This window comes from Cebidichthys violaceus, unplaced genomic scaffold (assembly GCF_023349555.1).
Source record: "Cebidichthys violaceus isolate CVI_PGR_0920_01 unplaced genomic scaffold, fCebVio1.0.p SCAF_8, whole genome shotgun sequence".
NCBI classification, from domain to species: Eukaryota; Metazoa; Chordata; class Actinopteri; order Perciformes; family Stichaeidae; genus Cebidichthys; species Cebidichthys violaceus.
The window spans coordinates 15,189,442-15,216,750 of NW_027176964.1; the positions used below are offsets into that span (position 1 = coordinate 15,189,442).

Below are 27,309 nucleotides of genomic sequence, written 5' to 3' on the forward strand. Positions count from 1 at the left end.
TCACGGGTTCTAAGTGTGTGTGTGTGTGTGTGTGTGTGTGTGTGTGTGTGTGTGCGTGTGTGTATTTTACAGAGCACAGCTGTGCTTTGGATTTATCTCGCAAAGCTTCTTTACAGCGTTCATCTATCATGCAGGCATCGGTGCTCTAACAAATGGTCCCAACTGTCTGCAGTGGTGTGTGTGTGTGTGTGTAGGTGTAGGTGTGTGTGTGTGTGTGTGTGTGTGTGTGTGTGTGTGTGTGTGTGTGAGAGCTATAAGTATGCATAATGAGCACAGTATGCATGACTATGTGTGTGTATACTTGGATGCATTAGGGGCACAGGGGTCAGAGTGGTTCATTAGCCTGCTCAAACACAGGATAGGCTGCTGAGTGGTTAAGTGGTCAAATCCATGCAGCATACTGACTCCAGTCCACTGAGTCCCCCCCCCCCACATTGTCCTCGTATGTCTTATGTGTTCATTCAATGTCTGTTTTGTAAGTCCTTTGTAATTCTAAAATAATGATTGTATTCTTTTAGACCAAAGGGACATTTATTATCAGAAATGCATTAAGTTGGCGGCGAAGGACAAAAAAATTTTTATTATTGGAGTGAACCTTAATCTAATAGTTTTTTGAGTTGCAGCCTCTGGAGGTAGGCATGAAGGGAAACGTCACGCATTGCACTGTGTTCCTGCATTATTACATTATTGTTATTGTGTTCTGTGTGTTCTATGGTGTTCCCACTGTTTCCACATTGTTGTTATAGCATTAAGTGTGACATGCTCCCTAATATAAGAACATGGCTCAGCACAGTACAGGTTTTTAGTATGCTGGCGGGTCATTAGCTGACTTTTTCGCAGAGCTCTCAGTCAAGGCAGTCAGTAGCCTATAAGTGCACCTGACGAGCGGGTCAGATCTGACAAACCATGATAATGGAGAATTATAGTGCACCAGTATATGTGGTCAAGATGCAAACCAACAGGACACATTTAAGTGCATGTATTAAGTAGTGTAAACTCAGATTCTCCAGAGGTTCTCCTGACATCTGGCTACGAGTGTTTCACCTTCCTACTATCTGAGGAGCTTGTCGGTGCGGAAGAAAATGAAGATTGTGAAGATGTTCATGAGCCAAGATCAATGAAGAAAAGCAGATTGACTGACTGTACAAACTGCGTTACTTTCGTGTGGAACATAGTTTTATTGATTGTTCTTGTTTTTATTCAGTGTGACCTTGCATTTACTCACTTATAGCTATATAACACCTATGTGTAAAGTATTATCTGAAGGACTTAAACGAGTCTTAAAATTCTCTTCCCCAGCAACATGTTTCCAGCCAATCTGGTTCAAGCTACTTTCCAACAGGTAAGTAAAAAAAAAAAAGTCGAAGACAAAGACACACTAAAAAAGAAAAATCACAAAACGATGTTCAAAACCCAAACAGCTGCATCATCACTAATTTGATTTCCTAGTTCCAGTCTTTATGCTAAGCTAAGCTAACTGCTTGCTGGAGGTAGCTTCTTGTTTAGACATCTAACTTTCTACAAGAAAGCAAGTTAGTGTATTTACCGAAATGTCAAGCAATTCTTTGTTTTAGATGAATTGTAAAACGATATGTTACTTAGTATATAAGAATCATCTTTATTATAAAATACCATAGAAACAGAGTTAATGAAGTAACACACTGTCTATCGCGTTCATGGTCATTTACTACTGTAATGTGACTTTTCTAATTCAAAAGTGACCCCCCTCCCCCATTCTGCCGCTTTGAACATCTGTATCGGTGTTCATGGATACTCTGCTGATGTCGGGGCTTGTGCTGTGCTTTGGTTTCAAGTATCGAACCCAGAGAGTCCCCGAGCTCATCCCCAAACCGACGGTGGCTCAGCTCCTGGATGAGACCACCACGCGCAGGGTCTACATCTACGGCATCCAAGATGACAACGGCACAGATGTGCAGAACTTCTCCCTGGATCTCACGCCGCCACCTGACGTCATCATGAAAACCTCCCCCGGTACCAGCGAGGGCATGAACGTGCTGGGGATTGTGATTTTTTCCGCCACCATGGGTAAGCGGTTAACCATGGATCCTGCACACACATCTCCAACAGAGTAACACGGAACAATGCACATACAAAAAAATTAAAAAAAATTAAAAAAAATTGCATAATTGCAGTCTTGGCAATCTTTGAATAGGTTGGTTTGGAATGCGTCATTGTAGGTGTACGATTGATGCCTTTATCAATTAATGACTGCAACAAGTGTTGTATTTATTTATTTTTTTCCAACGCAGGAATAATGTTAGGAAGAATGGGACCCAATGGAAGCGCTTTGGTTAACTTCTGCCAGAGTGTGAATGAGGCAGTGTTGAAGATTGTCGCCATTGTCATCTGGTAAGCGTTGTTGTATCTTGGAAGTAATAAGTAATAAAAGAACACCAAAGAAGAGCCGTTTAGCTGATACAATTTTAGCTGAAACAGCATTAGGAATTTCTCATTCTTAGCTTTGGTGTATGGACGACAATGTTGGTCTGCTGGCCATGAATTTAGTAACGGCATTCATGCTCCCCAGAGAATGAACCCTACTGATATTTGGGATCGCCTGACTTTTCCTCTAGAGCCAATTTGAATTTGTCATTTATGGTTTTTAGTGAAATGTCTCAAAAACTATCGGATAGATTGACGTTTCATTTGGTACAGATATTCATGGTGCCCTGGGGATGAATCCTCATGGCTTTGGTGGATTGGCAGAACATTTTGTTCAGATAGTCGTGGCTAGACAAAATATCTCTGGGACATTGGTCATCACTTCCAATGTCTCACAAATTGTCATAACAATTGTTCCAGACAGTCATATCTTTGGCGATCCCTTACCTTTTGATTCTGCATCATGTGAGCAAATTAGCATTTAGCTCAAAGTACAGCCTCACGGGGCAACTAGCACGGCTGTCGGAGAAGTCTTGTTGAACAGAAAATGCATGACCGTTAACATTTGATTATAAATTGTCTAATGTTGAATAAAAACATGTATTTATTTTATGAACATGCACACTTTACCTCCCTTACAGGTATTTCCCTTTTGGGATTGTATTTCTGGTCGCCGGTAAGATCTTGGAGATGGATGACCCTTCAGCCATGGGGAAGAAGCTGGGTTTTTACGCCATCACGGTGGTAATGGGTTTAGTGCTGCACGGCCTATTTATCCTCCCGGCCATGTACTTCTTCATCACTAAGAAGAGCCCCATCGTTTACATCAGAGGCATTCTGCAGGCCCTGCTCATCTCCTTGGCCACCTCCTCCAGGTAGGCCCTGCTTTGTTGCACATTTAATGTTTTTACTTACAATGAGTACAACCATTAAGCTTCCATTCAAGGTTCACCAGAAACAGATGACTACCTACCTGCCGAGGTTAGAGCATAAGACATGCTTTTGAACAGTATTGCCACTGTAAATAGAGTGGATCATAGAATTGTCCTTAAATGGATGTTTGTGGGGTTTAACTGTGACCCTTTTGACATCAAAACACCACGTCTTTTATGTTAAGAGTGGCTATATATTTTATTGTTTCCAACTACACTACACTTTGCAGCTTTTTTTAAAGGGATTAACAACATTACTAATATGTGTCAGAGTGTTCACCCCTGGTTTAGAATCAGTAGGATGACATATGTTAGTCTCGTGACACATCTCCCCTGTTGATGAGAAACTATTCAGAGGTCCCTACAAATAATAAATAATACAACGAATATATTTGCAGTGTCATTATGTGTCACAGCTAACTGGGAGTTAGAACTAAATAATAAAAGGATATTTTTTGCACCAGTCAGGTCCCCCATAGCTAAGCTAAGACTTTTATCACACGTTTATCATCTCAAAAAAATGTATCCAAATTTGCATGCATACTGGCTATTCGGCAGTTTGACAGTTTTATGGAACTTATTTGAATATTTAAATGTTTGCTATACTTACATTATGTTATTGTACAGTATATGTATATCAACCCCAGTACTAGCATTTTCCCCCATCAAAACATTTCTGTCACATACTTTCAGTTTTTGGTTCTAATATCAACAGCTTTGTTTTGCGAAAGGGCCCCCACCGAGAAAATTACTACATGGAGTAATGTGTCAAACCCATCATAATCAGCTCCTGTATTTTGTGATATTATTCAATTATTGATTATTATTATTATCATTATTTCCTGCTGCAGCTCTGCCACTCTGCCTATCACCTTCAAGTGCCTCCTTGAGAACAACCACATCGACAGACGCATCATCCGCTTCGTGCTGCCCGTCGGGGCCACCATCAACATGGACGGCACCGCACTCTACGAGGCCGTGGCGGCCATCTTCATCGCCCAAGTGAACAACTATGAGCTTGACTTTGGACAGATCATCACGATCAGGTAAGGCCGGTCGACCTTCATCCAATATCAGAACTGCTGAATATACAAAACAGCAGTTTATGTGATTTAATGCATTTTGTTGGATGACTTACAGTAAATTTAAAAAAAAAAAGGTCTTAAAGGGCCACTCCACCTAATCGTAGCCCCGGTTTATGTCTCTCACACATATTCTAGCTGCTGGTCGCGTTAGCATAAGCAATTCTGATAATGCCAGTGGAAAAAAAGTAATCATGCGTGAAGATGTATTCCTCCTCTGTGACATTAAACACAAACACAGAGAGTTGCGCTATATTCAGCAAGATGACGAACAGCAGGGGCAGCTATGCTCTGACATTATGATGAGCTGTGGTTTCATAGAAGGTTATGTGCTGTAACTAATTTCAGAACCAGGCAAACTCTTTTCCCCTTTTTTCCAGTCTTTATGCTAATCTAACCTAACCAGCAGCTGCCTGTAAATTCAAATCGACTATACAGATATGTGAGTATGCTATCCATCCTCTCAACTAACAAATTGGCAAGCTTGTGTCAAACTATTCCTTTAAGATGATGATAGCTCTTTGGACAGAGTCTTATCTCAACAGCAAGTTTGCTGCCCAAAGTGTGACAATATTTGCACATTTCATCTGGGTCAAAAGAATGGTGAGGAGGGGCGTACTCGTGGTGTTTTGAGTGCAACGTGAATTAATCTAACGTCACATATTTAGTTTAATTCTGAATTAATACAAAATATTATGGGATTTACTAGATACACATATATGTAAATGTCACACGGATTACGCCTCATATGAGCTTCTTAGTCTGATCTGATTTCTGCTAAATCAGTCTGGAAGCCCCGGGGACACAGACACACAGACAGACACACAGACACACACAGACAGACAGACAGACAGAGAGACAGACAGAAACACCAATGGTCCTCTTCCCACCAAACGTCACCACCACAGAACATTTGACCACAGGTAAACCAACCCACTCAGGTCCAGGGAAATGGTCCTCTGATTTCACGACATGTCCTTCTGTAATAACATTATGAAGCAGACCTCTGCTCATGGCGGCAGTCTGTGCCATTCCCTCATAATCCCTTTGGCGGTAAAACCCATATGACCCGTATTACTCATCTCCCTTGTCACGCCAGAATTATAATAATTTTTTTTTTCCCTCTCTCCGCATCCTGTTCCCGTGCCGTTTGGCTGCTGACCATGAAGCTGATCCATCTGCATGCTAACCCTAACCCCCCCCCCCCAGCCCTGCTGAGAGACAGTTTGTCTCAGAGGTCCATGTCTCGAACAAAACATCCGCTCAATCATTCTCGCAAGATGTATTCAAATACTTAGCTTGATAACAGGTCATACTGCTACAATGTAGAAAATATTGTGTTACAAGTAAAATCCTCGCATTGAGAACTTGACCTACAGGTCTCTACATCAAGATGTACTCAAAGTAAATTCTCGGTATATAATATATACGTTACTAGCTCTGTACTTTGCATTGACACGTGGATGTGTGTCATTTGTGTATCCGCCACAAAAAAAGGATCCTTGACTTTCCGCTCACATTGTTTTCATGCTAGGTGAAAAAAGGAAAATCCATGGACATTCAATGGAAATGTATACGAATCACTAGATTTCAGTTTCATGGCTGTTTCACGAACTGTCTTGAGAATGGATTCGCATTTTGGCAGCATTTTAACGTCGTAGCTGGTTGAGGTAAAGCAAATTTAAACTTCTTTACTTTATGGTGTTGGTTCATCTCATCCTGAACCCCAGGATTGTGGACTGGAATATGGAAAACCATATGATTTGACAAAAATAAAAACCTGTGATTAATAATCATATAAAATGTATAGGTTATTATACCTTCACTGTACTCCCGAGCAGTGATTGTCCAATTACAGCCGAGCAGTTGTAATTAGGCACAATAGGCCCGTCAAGCTTTGTAAATCTCCAAATGCTGACACTGTAAATGGGACTGTAATAAGAGTGGTGCTTGATATCTAAAGAGTGTGTAGGCTAATTACATTACAGTCATTTTAGCAGACGCTTTTAGCCAAAGCGACTGACAAGAACACGGATATTCAAGAGAACTGCTAGTCACCAGAAGTCACAAGTGCATCTCCTTTTTTTTAAACAAGCGTCTAAGAGCAAAACAGTGCAGTGCAGAACCAAACCAATACGAATGACTCTTACCAAAACCAAAACTATAAGACTAAAAGTGTAATGAATGGATTCGACTTTGTTTTAACTGCTCTAGCATGAGCTACGTTATGCTAGCACGCTTGGCTACGGTACTAGATCACTGAACATTTCTTCTAAAGGGACATTATGTTATTAGCTCTCTGCATTATTTTGTGGGGTGAAAACACCTCTTTTCATTTGACAGTGGAGATTCAGTGTGAACTGCAAATGAGCCGTTCTTGAATGGAAGGCTTGACAGGCTGACAGCCTCACCTTCCTCCAGTTCAGAAAGAACATGTAGACCTTAGATTACAACTTGTTCTTGTTGTAATGAACTTTTTCTATTTTAGCTGATATTTTTTTTTACTCGTATTGCTATTCTATTTTGCCCTGGTGTCAGTATTACTTCTATTACACTTGATAATCATCACTCTATCGTTCATATACGTTTACATCTTTGACTCTATTGTCTTTTGTCGTTCTTCTGCTGTAACCTTTGAGCAAACACAAGGATTCCCTTCAGTATTAATACTCCATCTTATCTTACCTTTGTTCCTGTACGTTATAAAAAGGAATGCACTCTGTTCCTCTGTCTGTTATCTCAGCATCACGGCCACTGCAGCCAGCATCGGGGCAGCGGGAATCCCACAGGCTGGACTCGTAACCATGGTGATTGTTCTGACCTCCGTGGGTCTGCCCACCGATGACATCACCCTCATCATCGCTGTGGATTGGGCTTTGTAAGTAAGGGTTCATCTCTCCGTCATGAAAGCTTGAACAATACTGCAAGCCAAACTCTGGATGTGGTTATGACAATCAGTAAATCAAATCTGTAGCTTATTAGCTGGAGTTTATATAAACCGTACCACCAAAATAGTGCACAACAGGTACCATACTTGATGTGTTTGGAATATCATAAGCCGCTACGTTGCAGAAACCTGCATCTCATTGAACCAAATGACCACCAACTCTATGAACTTTAAGGGACTGCAATGAAATATTCTGTTTTAGATCAGGAATAATATCTTGTTTTTCCCCGAGCTTCGTGAACACGGTGGATGACTTTGTCATTTTGTTATCCAGGGATCGATTCCGGACCATGGTCAACGTGATGGGCGACGCTCTGGCCACAGGCATCATGGCTCACATCTGCAGAAAGGATTTTGTCAAAGAAGGGGAGCAGGTGAGGCACACAAACCATCCGTGTTGTCTTCTTACGGCCGTACGGACCTGTGTGTATGAATGTGCTGTTTTTCCCTGCGTCGTCGTTACGTTAAGCTAATCAACGCCGGGCTCCAGCTGAATATTTAACAAATAGTGAGCGGCGTCAATCTTCTCATCTCAGGCTGAATGTAGAATATCGTCAGTGGAAATTGTAGTAAACGCATGCATGGCATGGTTTATCCAGTTTTACCATCAATATTAATGCAAAAGCTTTACGTTTTCTCTTTCATCTGTTGGAGGTCAAACCCAACGTGATTCTGATAATGGTGAATATGTTCACAAGTGGCAGGAGGCTACATTGCATCTTCATAGTCACAAGCTTGGCATCGGGCCATTTAATCTGTCGGTGTGACAGCAGCGTATAATCGCACATGGGAGACGGTTGTTTTTAGGGCTTTCTGCCAGAACAAACCGACATGGTAAGGTTTAGGAAAAGATCGTGGTTTGTGTTGAAATGAACCCTTTCTGGCGGGGAAAAAAAAAAATCCTGAAAACAAAACTTCTCCCGTGTGTCGTATAATCCATTGCGTTAACTTTTCCAACCTTTTTTGTACGAAAGACACATCTGCAAATGTAAAATCCCTGCGATTCTGATTCCTCTTCTCCTCCGCGATCGCTGCGTCCACCAGGTGCCTCTGATCTGTGAAACTAAGCCCATGATAAGCATCCAGCAGATGATGACCTACCAGAATCAGAAGAACGGCTGCTACCAGCCGCCTCCACCGGGCAGCAAGCAGGGCCACCTCTCCCCGGATGTGGCTCGCCTGATGCAGCTGGAGGAAGGCGTCCGGCCGCTAGAGAAGAAGAAGCACGCCCACTCCTCTCACCACAAGAGAGAGCACAGGGACAAGGACCACTGTTCCATCGATATGAACGGGCTGGAGACTAATGTATAGAAGCAGCTGCTCGGCCAACAGCCACTGACACGTCTGCAGCTGCAGGACCGGCAGGGAGAGGAAAACATGTTAAAGATGGAGGTGATTAAGTTCACCGAGCATTTCCCCTCCGAGAAGGAGAGCAGCCCAGGGTGGATATGAATACAGACGACCCTGTAAAAAAAGAAAAAGAAAAAAAAAAAAAAAAAGACAATTTTTGTTTTTCTACATAACCTGAATAACAACCCACATTTGTGTATGTTTTGTGTGTGTGTGTGTACATATTTATCAGATATGTATTTGGTACAAGCAGTGACAGTGCGCTGCTCTAGCTGACAGTCATTTCAAACGGAGGCACTCATCCTGTTCCTCACGAAATTCCCCCCACCCCCCAGATCTGTGAGTCAGCCCACCTCAGTGGAGCGGAAATGGAGACCGTAATGGCAAATACCAGATATAATTTAAGGAACCTATCCAGCTGTGGACAGAAAACATCCACTCATATCTCTTCTTATTCATTCTGATCTGGTTCGGTATGTTTTTAGCAGAATATTTGTTTGTTTTTTTGCCTGTTTTGAGCATTCTTCCAATAAATTAACTTAATAATGCACACAACCAAGAGTGAGACATTATAAGATAATTGAGCTTTCGCAAGAAACCTTTACTTTAAACACACGTATGCAACAGTTTGGGTCACATTGAGGAAAACAAATGTCTCATATTTTGAAGAAAGGATTATGTTCTAATTTATCAAATGTTGCCAGCTACGTCTTTCCCTACGCTTCTCTTCTCTGCCTTGTTGTCCTGAGTCTAGGTGGGTTCTCCGCCTCATACCTGCAGTACTGTACGGTCATTGCCCGAATCGAGACAAAGAGACGATGAAGGTCACGATGAAATCGAAGACGAGTGTTTGCCCTCGTGTTGAAGTCGTGTTAAGTTCTCCGTGCGCCCCCATGTTTTCCCTCTTTTGCCTTAAACGACCAAAGGAGAAGCATGCGGGACCAGTGCGCTGATGAAGTACCCTGAAAACAGCTGAGACGACGACAACGACAACAACAACAACGACAACAACAACAACGCAGGTCGACAATCACAGGTCATACTCGGAACCCTGTCCATATGTATGTGATATATACTGTACATGTGTGTATTTTAAAAGTTTAAAAAAAAAAAAAAAAAATGTAGTTTTTATGAAAATGTCAGAGTGTTTCAAGAGCTGCCATTCTGTATTTGTAAAAAAAGAGAAACGTTTCACTGTAGTCCAAAAATGTATAAAAATGTATCAACTCTGTAAAAAAAAAGAAAAAGAAAACATCAAAGAAATGAAAAATATATAAAAATGTACAAATAGTGTACTATTGGAGTTATTTTCAGTGGTTTGGGTACATGAACGTTTGAGGTACAAGAACTACAGGTGCAAAAAAAAAAAAAAAAAAAAAGGACTAAAAGGTGCAATAGAACACGCGTTTAGTGCACCAAATATCTACAACATATATTCCACACACTGCATCCATACAAATAGTTTTGATTCAAAACAAAAAGCTCTGAGCAGAAGCAACAAGAGCTGCCTTGGAGGAAGACTGGGTCATAAATATCAGAGAAACAACATTATCAAGGCAGCTTCGGAGGAACTGTGAGCATTAAGCTGCATGATGTTTGCAGTTCTTTATAAATGTGACCGCTGTGGATCCATTTTAGCTCCTCTTCGCAAAGATAATCAAAATCCTTTGTTTGCGTTCAATACCTTTAGTTCCCATGTTCTGTGATGAAGTAGATATTTGATGGCAGATAAGACTCCTTTCCTTGCGTCCCACTCACTACTCATCAGGTTCAGTGATGGAGTTCTTAAAGCAATCGACTCAAGAGAATTCTAGGGACATGAGGGAAATTCACTGTGCAATGATAGATAGTGAACATCTTCTGTACAGTGGTCTCTGTGTTCTGGTGTTTAGAAGAATCTAAATCCATCTGCAGTGCATTACAGTCACTTCTCCCTGAAAGTCAAAAGGCTCGTATTTGTTTTTGGTTGTTTAATTAAGTTTGTCTCATAAATGTCATAGGAATTGGCAGCATCGGTCCACATCACAGTGTCTGTTAAATTTACAGATGCAGGCTCGATTTCTTTTCAGACCGTATTAATAGGCAGATGGTGAACTTGGATGTTTTTTATTTTTTAATTTTTTATTTACAACACTGTAAGCAGAAGTCTAATCAACGAACAAATGTCAAAAGACCAGGCCTCTGCAGTATCGATGGGTCTCACTCAAATAAGGTCCAATATATACCAAAAACCAGCCGAGGTTATTTATTCGATTGAGTCGAGCTAAAGTTGACTAAAAGGCGAAACCGAGCCTGAAAATCCTCCGCTAACATCAGTGCGCCTCACCTCATCCCACCCCATCGCACTGTGTTCGTTACAATACAGCTCCTAAAGAGCCATTAGCTCACTGCTAATGGTCAGTGAGTCAGGCCAGACATGCAGCTTGTGCAGCATCTGAGCATCACCATTTGGCCAGCTGGCCACTTGGCAAAAAAGGGACAGGATGGGGGGGGGGGGGGGGGGGGGGGGGGGGGGGGGGGGGGGGGGGGCTAAAGGGAGTTGGCCGGATAGGAGCAATTAGGAACGCAGGCTGGATCTGGCAGAAGGTGCCCTTTAGCGGGCAGAGGCCAAGAGGGATAAATGAATAGGAAAAAAATGGAGGAAGAGGGGAAGTAGGGCACAAAAACAAACTAAATCCCTTTGTTTGAATTAGTAGAGAACTAGATAAGCCTGATAGTACACAAGTCTACTTTTAAACAGAAACGACACTGTTGTATGAACAAGTATTTTCTAATTTGGATGCAGGATTTAGACAAACAAAAGCATCATGGCCTTATTACAAGCTGTGGTTCGCAAGGGTTGCGTGTTAAAAAAAAAAAAAATCTCTTATTTGAAAAAAAAAAAAAAAAGAAAAGCGATTCAGAGTCTGGATTGTATGCGTTTCTATTTGGAGTGCCAGATTGCCGACACTTCGGTACTCTGTACTCTTTAACGAGTGAGTCTACAGGTGCGCCTGTAGTCATCTGGGGCTTGATGGAATGCACACGAGACCAGCGGGTCAAGTCATTAGAGACACACCAGAACGCAACAAACCCATCACACTGACACGTCGGGCTCGTTTGAGATGAGCTGCGCCTCGCCTGTAAAGTGAATGACAGCAGGCGGCAGCAGCAGCGGGGGGGGGGGACAGTCCAAGTCAGACAGTTTTCAGCTGCCTTCTAAGGATAAACAGGAAGTCACAAAAACATCCTATTGGAGCCGATCTGTAGTTTACAGACCTCGTTTGAATTTATTCATGTGCGTTTGTAAATATATATTTATGTGGAAACTTGCCGCTCGTCTTGATGCGTGTTGTATAAATAGGCTTTATGACGATCAATTACACAAGATATGTTTTTAGATTAAACCTTCATTTCACAACACGAGACTAATAGCCAACCATCTAGCGTCAAGTATTACAATTACATGAAATGGGATTTTCTACAGAGCCAATCAGCTCTTTGATCTGGCGACAGCCAGGAGTTTTCCCATCATGCCCTGGGTCATGCAGTCGGCGGATAGCAAAGCTTTTTTAAGATATATAAACCTTACTTGAAGGAAAAACAAAATTTAAGAGGTTGTTATTGTCAGAAAAGGATTCATTTTATTTATTATTTTAATTAGATAACTAATTTAAACTATTTTAATTAGATAACTAAATTCGATAACTGCTATCATTTACAGACGTATATTAAATACATATTATCTATCAAAATGGTGGAGACCAAAAAATGGCTTCAAACCACAATCTTAATTTCATAGATAGAAATTAGAGGCACATTAAGGTTTCGACTACATGATTAAGCAAACATGGAGAAGCATCACATACGTTCAAAATCTGCACTGATGTTGCATAGAAGCATGTTAGAGACAATCAGAAATGATATCAGACTTTAGGATGATCGGTCAAGGAGATTAACAACATAACAGGATATTTAATACTAGATATACTCTATGCAGTGCTCCGATTTCAAAGTAGCAGCTGGAATTAAAACTTTATCGATCTCTCAAGATCAAACGAAGGTTTTCCATGAGCTCGTTGATTAGCAAAGTGCAACCGGAGGAATCGTTGAAGTGCTGCTCAGAGGACACAACGCTAGCTTAGGCTCTCACAGCTTGGCCTTCCCCGGAGAAATCTGCAGGTTCTGCAGCTTCATAGCGATGCCCATGTTCCCAGTGATCTTCAGCTTCCCTTTGAAGAATGCCTGCAGACAGCAGTTAAAGAGGACCAACATTAGAATGGTCCAACTTCATCAGACTGCAATTTTAATAAAAAAAAAAACATTCGGTGAAAAAGAAAACCTGACGTTTTGCTGAGACTAATCTTTTAAATGCACGACTCAAATTCTGCAGTCTGTCTCCTCGGGCAGAAAGGTGGACTGCTGGAGCGCACAAGCCGAGGAGAGAAGGCTACTATGGGCGGAGCTATCGGACAGGTATTACCACCCAACCGGTACATCCCCACCTGCTGTTCTATCAAATGCAGCCTTTTTCTTTTTAAGATGATGTAACGTGACCCAATGAGTGCTGAGCTCAGTTAAATGATTGGTTTCGTCTTGAGGCCTCTGGATGTCTAAACTGAACACACAAAAAAAAAAAAGAAAAGACTACATTCAGGCTCAGAAGCTTCCAGCTTTGAGCCTCTAGATATCACTCGGAAATCTACCGCAACTCATTATTTTGAATAAACTCCCCCTCTCTAAACGGTAACCGTTGGAACCCGTTTATTCGTTTCCCTAAAACTATCGGTGCTCAAGAGGCTGTAGAGAGTTGCTCAACAGCCCACTTACAGCTCCACAGCCAGAGGGTTACATGGACGAATCATTTACCAGCCATGTGGGGATCATGTTACATCATCCTAGAAGTAAAGATTTGATAAACTAAAAACATTATATCCTACTTGCTCGATATCAGTTCTAAGAAAACACACTGAAATCCTGAATTACTTTATCTAAATGTAAACCATTGTCTCATTCTTTTATCATCCGTTTATTCATTAACCGTCTTACACTCACTGTATCATCCAGTTGTGTGTGTGTGTGTGTGTGTGTGTGTGTGTGTGTGTATAAAAGTGAGTTAATGGTATTTTGTATTTATTTGGCGTCACAATCATCCTGATATACAGTATATAGAACGTGATATTTACGTCTCTCTGCGCTTCGGTCTCGGTGCTTTCTGACTGCCAGTTGGATGCAGCTGCGCTGGCAGGAACGCTTCAGTCAAAACTTGGAATTTGCTAAATGTTCCCAGCATGTCAGTGTTGATAACATTGACCAGAGCTTACAGGGAGGCCGGCGCAATTAACACCTTCACACTGCTAATGACAATTGACGGCCTTTTGTTGTCGCTTTAAGAAGCGCGCTGGCTGACTAAGCGGAAATGTGTCCATACAGAAACCGTTCAAATGGATTTAAGTTGGTTAACGGGCGGCAGACCGGGACGTATTTGCCGCATAACACGCAACAGATCAGCTCCTAGTGAAAAGAAATGCACGTCAATGGGAAGAGACAAGAGATGGGTTTGGCTGCTCAAAAAAACCTGCACCAGAACCGAGAGCATTTTAGGACTTTTTTTTTTTTATGGATTTAATACAGTAGTGTGTTAAATCAGAGGCATTCAGGGAGCTTTCACACAGAACCTGTTTGGGTTGGTGAAAACAAACTCTGGTGCTTTTTTTTTTTTTGGCGTTTAGTTCCATCAGTTTGTTTGGTGTGAAAGCAGTCAATCAAAGTGAACAACTGGACTAAACATCTGGACCAAAGTCCCTTCCCAACTGGACTGTGGTGCAGTTTGTTTACGGGGTGAAAGCAATTCAATTTGATGGATATTGTCAATTGTTCGTAAATCGACCCTGTATATTTACACTATTGTATTATTCATGAACCTCATAAGAGTCACCATGCGAGCACAGAGAGATGCGGTGAACGTAGAACTACATACCGTCTGAGGATTCAACTTTCCCGTCATCAGTTCCATAAGGTCCTCGTCGCTCATGGATAAGGTGCAGTCAGCCTTTGTACCTAAAAGAACAATAATGAAGAGGCTTTTTCCACCATGGCTCACTACCGCAATTTATCAAATGCATTATAATAAAACACACACACAGAAACAAATGCATATTTACCGTTCCTTATACACACACACACACACACACACACACACACACACACACACACACACACACACACACACACACACACACACACACACACACACACACACACTAAGGAAAAATAGCCGCTATGTGCTAAGAAGACAGACCCGAGAAGAGAATGTTAGTCATCATTATGGCAATGCTCGAAATAGAAAAGCACTCAAGAATACATTTGGATGAAACTTCCATTTGCCTAAAAGCATTCAGGTCCAATGCAGTTTATGCATCATGAAAATTGTTCCGAGGCGTTCTGGAACAAGCCACCTGAATCAACCCCCCAGCCCGTCAAAGAAGCAGCATGCACAACCATTATCACCGCGATAGGCATGATGTCTGCCTCCGGCATCGCGTTGATGGATCGATACGCTTGTGGCATCAAAAAGTGGAATCAGGAGAACACAGCTTTGTTTGTTTTTTACTGCAGAAACTGTGTATATGTTTGTGTTATGAATTGCTTATCGTCCTGAGCAATCCTTTCAGGCGAACAGTCCAAAAAACAGTGTGCGTCATGAACGCCGACGGCAACGCGGTGCATTGAAGTTGTGTGTCAGACGGCGAATCGATGAGCTGGAACTCACTTTAAAGCTCCGTGACGCCAGAGGGGGAGCTGCAGATTCAGGTCATAGTCACCTCCGCCAACGAGGTTACGCTATCGGGGTTTTTTTTCGCTTGCTGGTTCGTCAGCAGCATTACAGAAGAACTAGGCAGGCTGCAGCGTGGATCCGGGGGTGAATTCACACCTGATTGTCTCTCATGTAAACAGCCTCTGAGGTCTGCGCTCACTCAGTGCCCTTCAAGTTCTCTGGAAGTCATTTACTGCGTTGATTTTTTACTTCTCAACAAAAAAAAAAAAAACACTTGTGAGACAATGTACATTTTCCTGTGGCATCATCATCATTAGGGCACCTCATTTTCAATCTGCGATATGTTATAAAAATGTAGTTTAACATTAGGAAGAGACAATATTATCAAAGTTTCTTTCCATTTTCTGGACGGTGAGTCAAATGGAGAGTCAATGGTACCTTCAGAAATAACGGTTTGGATCCAGAGAGCATCACAAGATGAGGCAGCCTAATGAAAACAGCCAAGGGGGCTATTTCTGAGAGAGTGTGAGTGTGAGTGTGTGTGTGTGTGTGTGTGTGTGTGTGTGTGACTTCTGCCTCTGGCGTATTGACGATATATCAAAACGCAGAAAGCATCGTTTCTGCGACGCTCGTTACACGTTTTTAATTAAGTTTCATGTTTTCATATGATTTATCCTTTGCAGCAGCTTCAATCGACATTTAAATCCAAAGAAGACATTTAAAAGATAATTGTTGTGATAAGTGTGTTGAAAATGTCACCTGCTTTGATTGCTTCACTGGTGAGTTTTACTAGACTTGTAAATTACTAGAATTACAACTACACAGCCAGAGGACCAAAGCAATGTCTCACATCTTAACCAAACAAAACAAATCAATTAAATAGCAACCTTTTAGTTGTTTTGGCAAGAGACTCCCTAATACACCCCTAGACAAACATGAAGAGTTTCTCAATTTAAAGGTGTTTTTAAAAGGGGATTGAACCTATTTATCTTTTTCAGCTCCAAAGACAAAGAGCCGATCAAAGAAAGTGGTTCAATCCCGTTTCTTTTTTTACTTCCAAAACACAAACCACGACATATATGCATGTGGTCTCTGAAAGAAATGAACTTCAGTGAATACTAAATGTTCAGGCGCTGCCGAGAGGTAGACATGACAGAGAGAAGTCTTACAATGTGAAAATCGAAAACAACATCCATGAGTTAAAAAGTAGGAGAAAAAGGCCTGGGATGGAAAAAAAAAAAAAACACACTGCTGCAACCAAAATAATGAATTAACATTATTTTTTTTCCTCGACAACACCTCCGCTGAGATACACACCTGGGTCAGTGGTGACGGAACCTTTGCCATTTTTCACATCGACAATCCAAGTCCCCTCTTTCCCATCTGGTCCATCCTTCACTTTAAAGGCAAACACTCCGCCGATCTTCTTGACGAGCTGCTCTCCGTCCTGCAGAGGCATCAGAAGGTGTTAGACGTGACACATGGTAGTTGTGGGCAAGATGTATTTGCTACCTGGGACAAATGATCATGCCAAAAAAAAAAAAACAGTCTCTAAAATATACTGTGGATGTCACCCAATGTTGCGGAACCACATTTTAGACCCCTTCAGCGGTCAAATTCTTCAAACAACCCAAGCTATTCTGGGCAAGAACACCTTGATAGTCACCTGAAATCATGTCAGCTCTTGAGAAATGTGACCAACACTTGCAATCACCAATCAAACTGAACTCTCCTGCATTTGTTCAGAGCCACAGATTCTAATAATAACCCAGTGAGCAGCACAGCGATTACTCGACGTAACATTGGAAAGGTGGGAAGTGAGGGTTGAACATCCAGAACGAGGAGAAGTAGCGAGTAAAGTTCAAACCAATAAGAAAGGATAGTTATCGTAAAGGTGTGAGGTGTGATTTTGTTAGTGACAGTGTGCCGTTCTACCTGCTGCAGCTGTTTTTCTATCTCTTTGAAGACAGGGTATGCTTTAAACCCCTCCAGACCGCTGGCTGAGCTGGTGGGCACTGCAGCTACCGAGGAACTGTGGAAAGCAGGTAAACAAAAAAAAAAAAAGATTCAAAGTACACACGATGAGAAAACGTTAGCGATCTGAGGTTTCACTTTGATTCAAACGCATGTGAGGCTGTACACATTTCAATCTCGATGTTACACTGCAGAATAGAAACGGTGGATAAAGCGCTGCAGTGTATCGAGAGCCCAAATGACGAAGAGAAGCTCTGTAATTGTTACAGAATATAGAAGCGGGTATCCCACGCATTACGCCTCTGGCGTATTAATCAGCAGATCATCTGTCTTTTTGAGACTGCAAAAATGGATTACTAATAAAAAAAATAAATGCTGCATAAAGAATCTAAACTGAACTCATACATACATTTATTGGAAACTACTTGCTCACCTGGACTCCCGAGGGAATCCCAGCCTGTAGAGAGCGACGACGACAGCTCCTCCTAAGCCAATGTTGTGTTGCAACGCCACCTTTGCCCCCGGGACCTGTCTCCTGTCCGCCTGACCACGCAGCTGCCAGCACAGCTCTGCACACTGGGCCAGACCTACGAGAGGACAAGGAGGCAGAGAAGGAAACGAGGGTCACGTGACCCATACGGGGAGATGTGGTGCAGGCTGCCAATGCAATGTGTGGTTATTGAAGCGGGAAATGGCTGAAAATGTATCATCACACCCCAACTGAAGAAGAGAGGTACATTAAACAAAGTGAGAAACACTCAAAAATAATTACAGATGTCATTATAGGGAACTGTTTTTTATTTACACTTGGTTCAATATGTTTTGGCTGTGGGTCAGTCTGACTGTGGGTCTGTCTGTCTGTCTGTCTGTGGGTCAGTCTGTCTGTCTGTCTGTCTGTGGGTCAGTCTGTCTGTCTGTGGGTCAGTCTGACTGTGGGTCAGTCTGTCTGTCTGTGGGTCTGTCTGACTGGGTCTGTCTGTCTGACTGTGGGTCAGTCTGTCTGTCTGTGAGTCAGTCTGACTGTGGGTCAGTCTGTCTGTCTGTGGGTCAGTCTGTCTGTGGGTCTGTCTGACTGGGTCTGTCTGTCTGTGGGTCAGTCTGTCTGTCTGTGGGTCTGTCTGTCTGTGGGTCAGTCTGTCTGTCTGTGGGTCAGTCTGTCTGTCTGTGGGTCAGTCAGTCTGACTGTGGGTCAGTCTGTCTGTCTGTGGGTCAGTCTGTCTGTGGGTCAGTCTGTCTGTCTGTGGGTCAGTCTGTCTGACTGTGGGTCTGGTCTGTCTGACTGTGGGTCTGGTCTGTCTGACTGTGGGTCTGGTCTGTCTGTGGGTCAGTCTGTCTGTTGGTCAGCCTGTCTGTTGGTCAGCCTGTCTGTGGGTCAGCCTGTCTGTGGGTCAGTCTGTCTGTGGGTCTTGTTTATATGCGCGGTTCTCGTAGCAGCACCACAGGCCAAGCATTCAGCCCATTCCTTCCAGCCATGTTTTGTACGGTCACCGCACTAGTGCCATAAAACACATTTCTTTTTAGCAGCTGATGTTTTGACAACCTGAGCGCAGCAGAAACCAGCTGTAAACACAACATATTCTCACCATATCAAGCTAAAAGGGCAAACAGTTGCTTAGTTACACATCCGGCAGACACAGGGAGAAATTAGCATTCATTTAGAGTTGTGTTACTAGTCGCCTAATAATAGTTAGATTCAATTTCAAACTCCTTTTAGCTCTCTTTTGGGTGTCATTTAGCTGTCAAAAGTCTGTCTCTTTTAGACAGCTCCACTTTATTCACCAGTTAATTGTTAACATTGTCTGTCTGACAAAGCTTTTTTTTTTTTTTTTTTTGCTTAAAACGTTGCTGTCTTTTTGCAGCTGTAAACAATGCTAATGAGAGAAGTGGAGAGTAAATTTGCCGACTGCAAAACCAACACAATCAACTGCTGACAGATGCTAAAACTCTCTGTGGAGCTGAGGGGGAAGTGCAGAGTTAGAGGTAACGCATTTGTTCCCATTACAGTCATTCGATCCAATGTGAATGCTAAATATTTTACTAAAATGTCTAGTCAGTAGCAGAACGCTCATACCGGTGCCTTAAACAAAGAGGCGGAGAATGAAAAATGTAGTTTAGACTCAAAAATACTGAGTTGCAGTAAATCATTTTTTTATACTTTAGTAAACAAGAACACTTAGTATGGACAACAATCCCGTTGCATGTCTCGGTCCCCATGTCTTGATTCTAGTGTTAAACACAATATCTTCACTCAGAGGGGTGATAATAACTCCTTGATCTCGGCAGGGACAGCTCCTGCGCTAGCGTTACAGCTAAGCATTTCATCCCTTCTCCGTAATGAGCTTTCGCATTTCTCGATTATGCCAGTAAGCTAAAAGGACTTAAGGGTTAAGACTTCTTCACGGTGCGTCTCTTACATCCTGCAGCTCTCTCCTAATCTTCTCCGTGGAGGACTTGTTAGTGTCAGAGCAATTTGGTCGAAATGCCATTTGGAAAATGTATTGCAGGCTTGGCTACTTATCCAAATAAAGAGCCTCTGGATATATCGCCTTGGATGTTATTCATACATAATGAAAAAGAAACGTTCAGAAATCGTCCTCCGGTAAATTCTTCTAAAGAGAGAAAAATTACACGTTTGATGATCACATTTTTTTAATTCTGAAGGGGAACGGTACGTGGTAATTTACCACACACACACACACACACACACACACACACACACACACACACACACACACACACACACACACACACACACACACACACACACACACACACACACACACACACACACACACCACTTCTTCCTGAGGCGGGGCTCTCTGCGCGAGCGAGTGAGTGAATTAGTCATCTCTATTTCTGCTCCCGAGGTTAGAGGTGACAATGAAGATTAGGAGCAACACCGCGGATCAGACGGAGCTTAGCGCTGACCGGGGCACTCGCACACCGGGAGAGTGACCCAGGAGATAGAGGGAGTATTGATGAGATGAATGGGGAAAAGTCAATGCAAAAAATAACGAGGTAGAGGGAGTGAGGTGTGAGGAAAGAGGGGGCAGAGAGCAAGAAAAGTAAACTCAATACCGATAATAAATCAACGGAAAAAAATCTATCGATCAGTTTGAAATGAATGACGGAGAAGACAACAAACGTTCACTTTGTTGTCGCCCATCAGTGTGTGTGTGTGTGTGTGTGTGTGTGTGTGTGTGTGTGTGTGTGTGTCTAACATTAAACAGTACATGCATGATAAATGTTGGACCTGCAGAGTCAGCTGCACCGTTTAGACTTACGACATGAGAGATTACAGCGGAGGCTCAGTCTGCTGCCCTCTCACACGCAGGCTCACCGCGTTACTAAGGCGGTCATCACTATGTGACACACGCCACCTAGTGGCCGCTGTGGAATATTGTTTGAAGATTCACACCAGCGTGCGCGTCACTATAAAAACACAATTCTTTATATCTTGTGTACAGTGTAGCGACTCCTATTCATCCTCCGCTCCAAACAAGTCAGAAATAAACATTAGCTGCAAATGCTTTTAGACGTCGATCTGGCAGTTTCACTCCCTACCAGGCTGGATTATGCATCGAGTGACTTGTCCTCCTGTATGACAAGAGGCTTGACCTACCTGTGGCACCCAGAGGATGTCCTTTGGAGATTAGTCCTCCGCTGGGGTTGACTACAAACCGGCCTCCATATGTGTTGTCCCCTCTGTCGATCAGCTCTCCCGCTTTACCTGGTCGTGAAACACACGAGACGATCACAAAACAGAACAGTGTGAAGTGTTCACCGCGTTGTATTCTGACACGCTAATATGATGTCATAAGTACATGCACGGTGTTATCAACAAACAGAACTTTGTTTGTTTATAGAGTAATGAAAAATGTGATTTATTAGTTATAAAAATGTAAATTTCAAGTGAAGACAAAAGAGCAAAGATGAGAGCAAACTTAAAATATTTCATTTGTATATGTACAAAGTACATTCATCAAGTTAAGTTTGACCATCAGGAAATGAACATCGTAGATATTAACAAAGTCATAATTGCATCAAGACTAGTCAGAATTTGTATCCAAGCTCTCCTCTCTATCACGGCATTCTGACGCCACTGAAAACTCACGACTCGTCACACATCTGTAGCGACAGCTGCAGATGTGACTAAGCAGAATGAAAGTTAAAGGTATCTCTTAATGAAGTATCTCTAATCAACAGTAATTTGACATCTATAACTTGACCATTAATATCTATTCATTATTTTATATATATATATATATATATATATATATATATATATATATATATATATATAAATAAAACTATTCCTAATTTTGACATTTGACTGGTCAGAATTCATTGTAGAGGTTTCAAACTGGATTTACAACTAGTCATAATAAAGTTACAGATATCTACAATTTACATTACGGATATCTGAAACTGAATTGTAGATATCGGAACTGAGAAACCCCACATATGACTGGAAAAAGTAGTTTGACTTTGACTGTAATGTAATAAAGATCTCTAAGATTAGTCAAAATATAATTACATACATCCTGAATCAGAGCTTTGAATAGACAAAGGTATGCTGCAGACATCAGTAATGAATATGCAGTTTAACTAACTCACTTAGCAAAACAAAACAAAAAAAATCATCTGAATATCAGATTTATATTAAATTAGTTCTCAATAAGGATATTCCTTATTATGGCACATTTGCATGTCTCTGTATTCTCTAAAAAGTAGAAAGTGAAATTCCGGTGGAAGGAGGACAGCTAAGCGTATTCATTCCTGCTCTAAAACAGCAGCTTAGGGTTTCCGGCGGTGCGGTCTCACCCTCCGGACACAGACCCAGAGCCTCATACGTGATGAGCTCATTGGCTGAGAAGCAGTCGTGCAGCTCAACCACGTCCACGTCGCTGGGCTGCAGACCCGCAGCTTCATAACACTTGTTGGCAGCCGACCGAGACATGTCATATCCCACCTGACCGGAAAACCCAGAAATAAGGATTTCAGGATCACATTTAAAAAAAAGGAAAGAAAATGATCACAACAGAGTTATCTTTCAGGTGATTTCTGCTCTCCCATTTAGACATTTTGTATTATAATGACCTCAATATGTCACCCCTTGTGTTTTTCCTACAATAGGGGTGGAAGCTAAGTAATCGGTCGTTTCAAGACGGTTTCAGGGTATTAGAGCTGCACAAATAATCAAATATTATTCACAAAATAAACAAATAAATAAACAGGATCAACTGCAATCCTGATTGTGAAATGATCCGCTCATAGATCATCTTAGATCCGCCTCCGAAAACCAACAGTACATCTTGAAAACGATTATACAACTCAATGGTGAGAGTCCTCCCTGGAGCTTAACGGTCTGTTCAGTTTCAGGTTTATTTAAAAAACCATCAACTTTGAGCTTCAGATTTGTACTTGGATTTAGACTATTGAATAGTGAAATTGATATGATTTGGTTCAAATATTAGGGAGCCCTTTCACTTTCAAAAATACTTGAGTTGAATATTGCAAATGCAATATTAGTTTGCAAGTATCTCTCCATTATTGGCTGCAACGCAGCAAAATGTGTCATCATTAAAGTCCTATTAACCTTGAGTTTAATGTAGATCCAGACAAGGGGAGAACGTTACAGAGACGGTGTGTTGCCATGACACACACACACACACACACACACACACACACACACACACACACACACACACTTTGTTAATGTCAGTTCCATACCATCTTAATGCAGCTGTTTTCTTCAAACGTGGAGGCGAGGTCAGTCACCATCTCTTGGGCCACGATCTCCACCGCCTGGTTCTCCAGACCGTGTTTCCTGACGAAGGCTTCGCTGGCCAAAACCGCTGCTCCGGCGCCATCCGATGTCGGGCTGACGAGAGAAGACGAGCGGGACAAGCTGACGCGTCTTTGATCAAATACATAGAACCCCCGTCCTGACAGTTACACTCGAGGCCGGGACGATCGATGCATTTTGAAGAGATGACGACGCTAACTGCAAATCGGCTGAAGCTCTTACCAACACTGCAGCAGAGTGAGGAAGTCAAACACCTTCCGGGAGTTAGTCACCTGCTCCAAGCTGTACTCATCCTGGAACTGGGAATACCTGCATGAATGCAGACACACATATACACTTGAATAGAGTATAAATTCAAGGATATTTTTGAAGAGACTCTTTAAAGTGAACCCTGTCTTACGGGTTGTTGGTGGAATGCTTGTGGTTTTTCCAGGCAATTTTGGCAAAGTGTTCCGGTTTCGTGCCTGGAGGAGATTTAAACATCGACACAAACGTTTACCGTGTATCATGTAGTAAAACCACGACCTCAATGCGACATCCGTCCATCACTGTCACGTGTTAGACCCTGCGAGATGTTTTTTGGAGCGCGTACCATATTTCTCCATGTGCTCCCTGCCGGCGTTACCGAACATCTGCGCTGCCGCTGGAGCTGCCACCATCCCGTAGCGGTTGATCATCACCTCCATGTGCTTGTCCATTGGATTGGTCCTGTCCATAAACTAGAAGCAGGTATTTGTTAAATTACATTTCACCTTAGAGAATTGTGGTATAATCTGGCAAAATTGACATTTATACACCAACAAGCTGGAATTTCCAGAATGTTTAATAATTTAGAAACAGAAGGGTGCCAGAAAACAAATGGGCCATAAACATCTGGAATGAGCCAACACATCTCTAATGGCATATAACATAGCAGTGTTTGTTTTGTTGATAATATATTTCTATATTTTGGTGACAAGTAAAATTAATTTTGATGCCTTTTTGTGTTTGAGGTTTGCTTTTTTTTTTTTTTTTTTTTTTTAAAAAGGCAGATCTCTTTATTACAGCCACCACTCGATCCCCTCAGCGCTCCTGTAATAGGAATTCACTCAATAGCAATGAGTTGCTAATGAACACTGGAGGCAGAGATGCATTCATTCATCAATAAAGAGCAGCAAGAACTAATTTCTAGAGTCTGCTGTGATGCGTTTTTTTTTTTTAATTACACATCAATGAGCTGCATCCCTCTGAGGACGACTGTGGAAATCAGCTGATGTTCTCTGCTGCTCGCAAAAACCCACACAATTACAACAACACCTATAGACTGTAAAATAATGTGACGTGTTATTTTGTCCACCTCCTCTACATCCAGTACAACAACAACAACAACAACAACAACAACAACAGCGTCACAGTTCTTTTTATACCTTTGCAGACAAAGAGCCTCTCTCCATCTTCTCAAACCCGAGGGCCAGCACACAGTCAGCGAGACCTGCCAAAAAGAGACGGGAAGTGCAGAGTTCACAGTTTCAGTTAAATAATAGATAACGGATTTAGTCTGTTTAATCTCTGTTGTGTCATCGTTAGAATCCACTGAAACCGTGTCAGCCTCCTTATTAAAAGTATAGATTTTTTTTTTTTTGGTGGTTTATCACTTTCAAGGCGTCCTGCTCTGCTCACCTCCCTTAACCAGCTGGCGAGCCATGTAGAGAGCGGTGGAGCCCGTGGAGCAGTTGTTGTTGACGTTGATGATGGGGATCCCGGTCAGGCCAAGGCTGTGGTAAATGGCCCTCTGCCCACATGTGGAGTCCCCTGAGGGAATGAGATCGGAGAGAAGACGTTATTCCCGATTTCTTTGACTGTTTGTTTCACTAAGGTAGTTAAAATATGAGAGACACTTCGACTCATACAGGACGTTATAAGAGTGTAGTACGAAAATATGTAGTATGTAGTACAATAACAGTCACATTTTACCATAGACATATCCTACACAGGCTTGTTCAATGGCAGAATACGGGATTCCTGCATCTGCCAGAGCATTTTGACCTAAAAATAGGATGAAGACATACAGTAATAAAACACTTGTTATGCATCAAGATCCATTTCACAGATATATTCAGATATGGTATCTTTTGAGCGACGGAACAACGTCCATAATCCGAAAGATAAGCACCCGCTTCCTTGGCCATGTCAGGATAATCGTAGTCGCCTCGGCGTCCAGGCTTGTCGAACTGCAGCAAAAATACAGAGAAGCGGGACAGACGGTGAGACTCAAATCGACACGTGCGTTCACGTCTGTTTTCCTGTTCTCAAGTACAGGATGACTTCAACATTCGACGCTACTGTCACAGTATGAATCACATGGGATGAAACTTCAGTGAGAGTCACACTAATCAAGCTGTACGTGTAAAAGGCTTGTGATGAACTTGACTTGAAAACAGAGGTGAAACGATTAATCGAAAACTATTTAGTCGTTATCAAAACGAATGACAAAGTGCTCTAAGTCTGGCATTTTCAAAATAAAAGGATTTGCTGCTATTCTTTGTTATACACAGCATTGTTTAATAAATATTTTTTTCACCATTATTTTTACATTTTTGATTGGTCAATTGCTAAAAACACACAAAAAAACATCTGCAGCAGAATAATACAAATATTTAGTTTTATAAAACTTATTTATGGGGGCATGTATTTGAACACAAAACATTTTAAATTATCATCAATGTTTCATTTTAGGGAACATGGAAAATATTCCCTTACTTTTTGGCAACATTGTCCACTGAACACATTTGTTTTGCAACTTGAAACAAGTTGGAATATGAAGCGATAGCAGCAATGGAAGAGATACACAAACACCTATGAACAGTTAAGCACTACTGTTCCCATCCTCAAGAATCACAATCAAACCAAACTAACATGACCTCATTCATAAATAAAATCATTATTAATTAATTTTAAAAAAAAAGGAGCAAAAGAGCTGTAATTCCCATCACTAAATTATGACGGGGGGGGGGTGAAGTCATGACCCGCCCTACTCTACATCTGATTGGCTAGAACTGTCGGTTAAGCCAATCAGATGTAGAGTAGGGCGGGTCATGACTTCGTGTGAGGAGACGACCCTTTGCACAGTTCGTAACTGTTGGCCATGAACTATGGACTCAAAATAAGTGCATGAGATACAAAGCAACGTACGTTCAGCAGTCAACCCAAACCTATTGCTACATGTCTTGTTAAGACATGCTAGACGCAAACCTAAAGTGCAACAATGCTACCTTGTTTGGGCTAAGCTAACTTAGCTAACGCTAGCTGATGTTTACAATGTGTAGTGTCAGGCGTGACACGGATCATTGGACGCTTGTTGAAAGAATATGAGCGCAGTTAAAAGTTCACTACACTTTGGCCTGTTGACTAACCGCAACAAAAGACGTTTTAAAAAAAAAAAAAGGAACATGTCCAATCTGGAGCCAACTATGCTAGCCTCAAGTCTCATAGGGACATGTCGTATTACTGAGACAATGACAGTATTAACTAATAATGTTGACATTACCTTGGTCATGCCCACACCGACGACAAACACCCTGTTCTTTCCAGCTGCCATGGTTGGTTCTGTTCAGCTGGTCCACACTGAGGCAGGCAGGTCTGTGAGGAGCAGAGAGCAGCAGCGCTGACTCCACTTATACAGCAAAGATCGTCTGTATCCAGGCTGATGCGTCACTCGGAAAGAAAAAAAAAAACACACCTTTCTCTGGTCATGCTGGAGCGAGTTAAGACAAAAAAAGTGCTCTCTTTTAAATCTTATTACATAACTTTATTATTACAGTTGTTGTCATCTTTGGACAGATTTGCATAGCTTCTGTGAAAATAATCAGGTGTCTGTGGCAGGCAGTGTTTCATTGACACATTATACTACTTAAGGCTGGTGTACTATAGAGAAGCTGAGTAAATGTAACAGATTTAGTAACATTTTAAGCTCTCATTTGTCCTTATATTTGTGTTAAATACTTTAATGTTAATAGTTTCTCTCTTTTAGAACTTTACATAAATACACTTTTCCATTGGTGCTTGCTTAAGTGTTA

The 27,309-nt window shown here is 41.9% G+C and overlaps 2 protein-coding genes across 2 annotated transcripts in view; one reads left to right on the plus strand and one right to left on the minus strand.

Moving 5' to 3' along the window:
- slc1a7a (solute carrier family 1 member 7a) overlaps window positions 1–10,058 on the plus strand; it is a 30,279-nt gene extending 20,221 nt beyond the window's left edge. The window contains exons 4-11 of the mRNA XM_068702009.1: window positions 1,300–1,342; window positions 1,815–2,046; window positions 2,271–2,370; window positions 3,045–3,278; window positions 4,187–4,381; window positions 7,161–7,295; window positions 7,639–7,738; window positions 8,409–10,058. Coding sequence (XP_068558110.1) covers window positions 1,300–1,342; window positions 1,815–2,046; window positions 2,271–2,370; window positions 3,045–3,278; window positions 4,187–4,381; window positions 7,161–7,295; window positions 7,639–7,738; window positions 8,409–8,675 — 1,306 coding nt within the window. The 3' untranslated portion in view covers window positions 8,676–10,058. The remainder of the gene's footprint in view (window positions 1–1,299; window positions 1,343–1,814; window positions 2,047–2,270; window positions 2,371–3,044; window positions 3,279–4,186; window positions 4,382–7,160; window positions 7,296–7,638; window positions 7,739–8,408) is intronic.
- Window positions 10,059–10,804: 746 nt separating this feature from the next.
- scp2a (sterol carrier protein 2a) lies at window positions 10,805–26,901 on the minus strand. Its single transcript, XM_068702010.1, has 16 exons — window positions 26,781–26,901; window positions 25,407–25,464; window positions 25,208–25,279; window positions 24,914–25,045; window positions 24,661–24,725; window positions 23,847–23,973; window positions 23,655–23,718; window positions 23,477–23,563; window positions 23,179–23,329; window positions 22,270–22,417; window positions 21,068–21,175; window positions 17,879–18,032; window positions 17,407–17,503; window positions 16,789–16,918; window positions 14,674–14,753; window positions 10,805–12,938 (listed from the first exon to the last, which is right to left on the minus strand). Exons 1-16 carry the CDS (start codon window positions 26,829–26,831, stop codon window positions 12,843–12,845), a joined length of 1,620 nt encoding a protein of 539 aa, XP_068558111.1. The 5' UTR covers window positions 26,832–26,901; the 3' UTR covers window positions 10,805–12,842.
- Window positions 26,902–27,309: the final 408 nt, after the last annotated feature.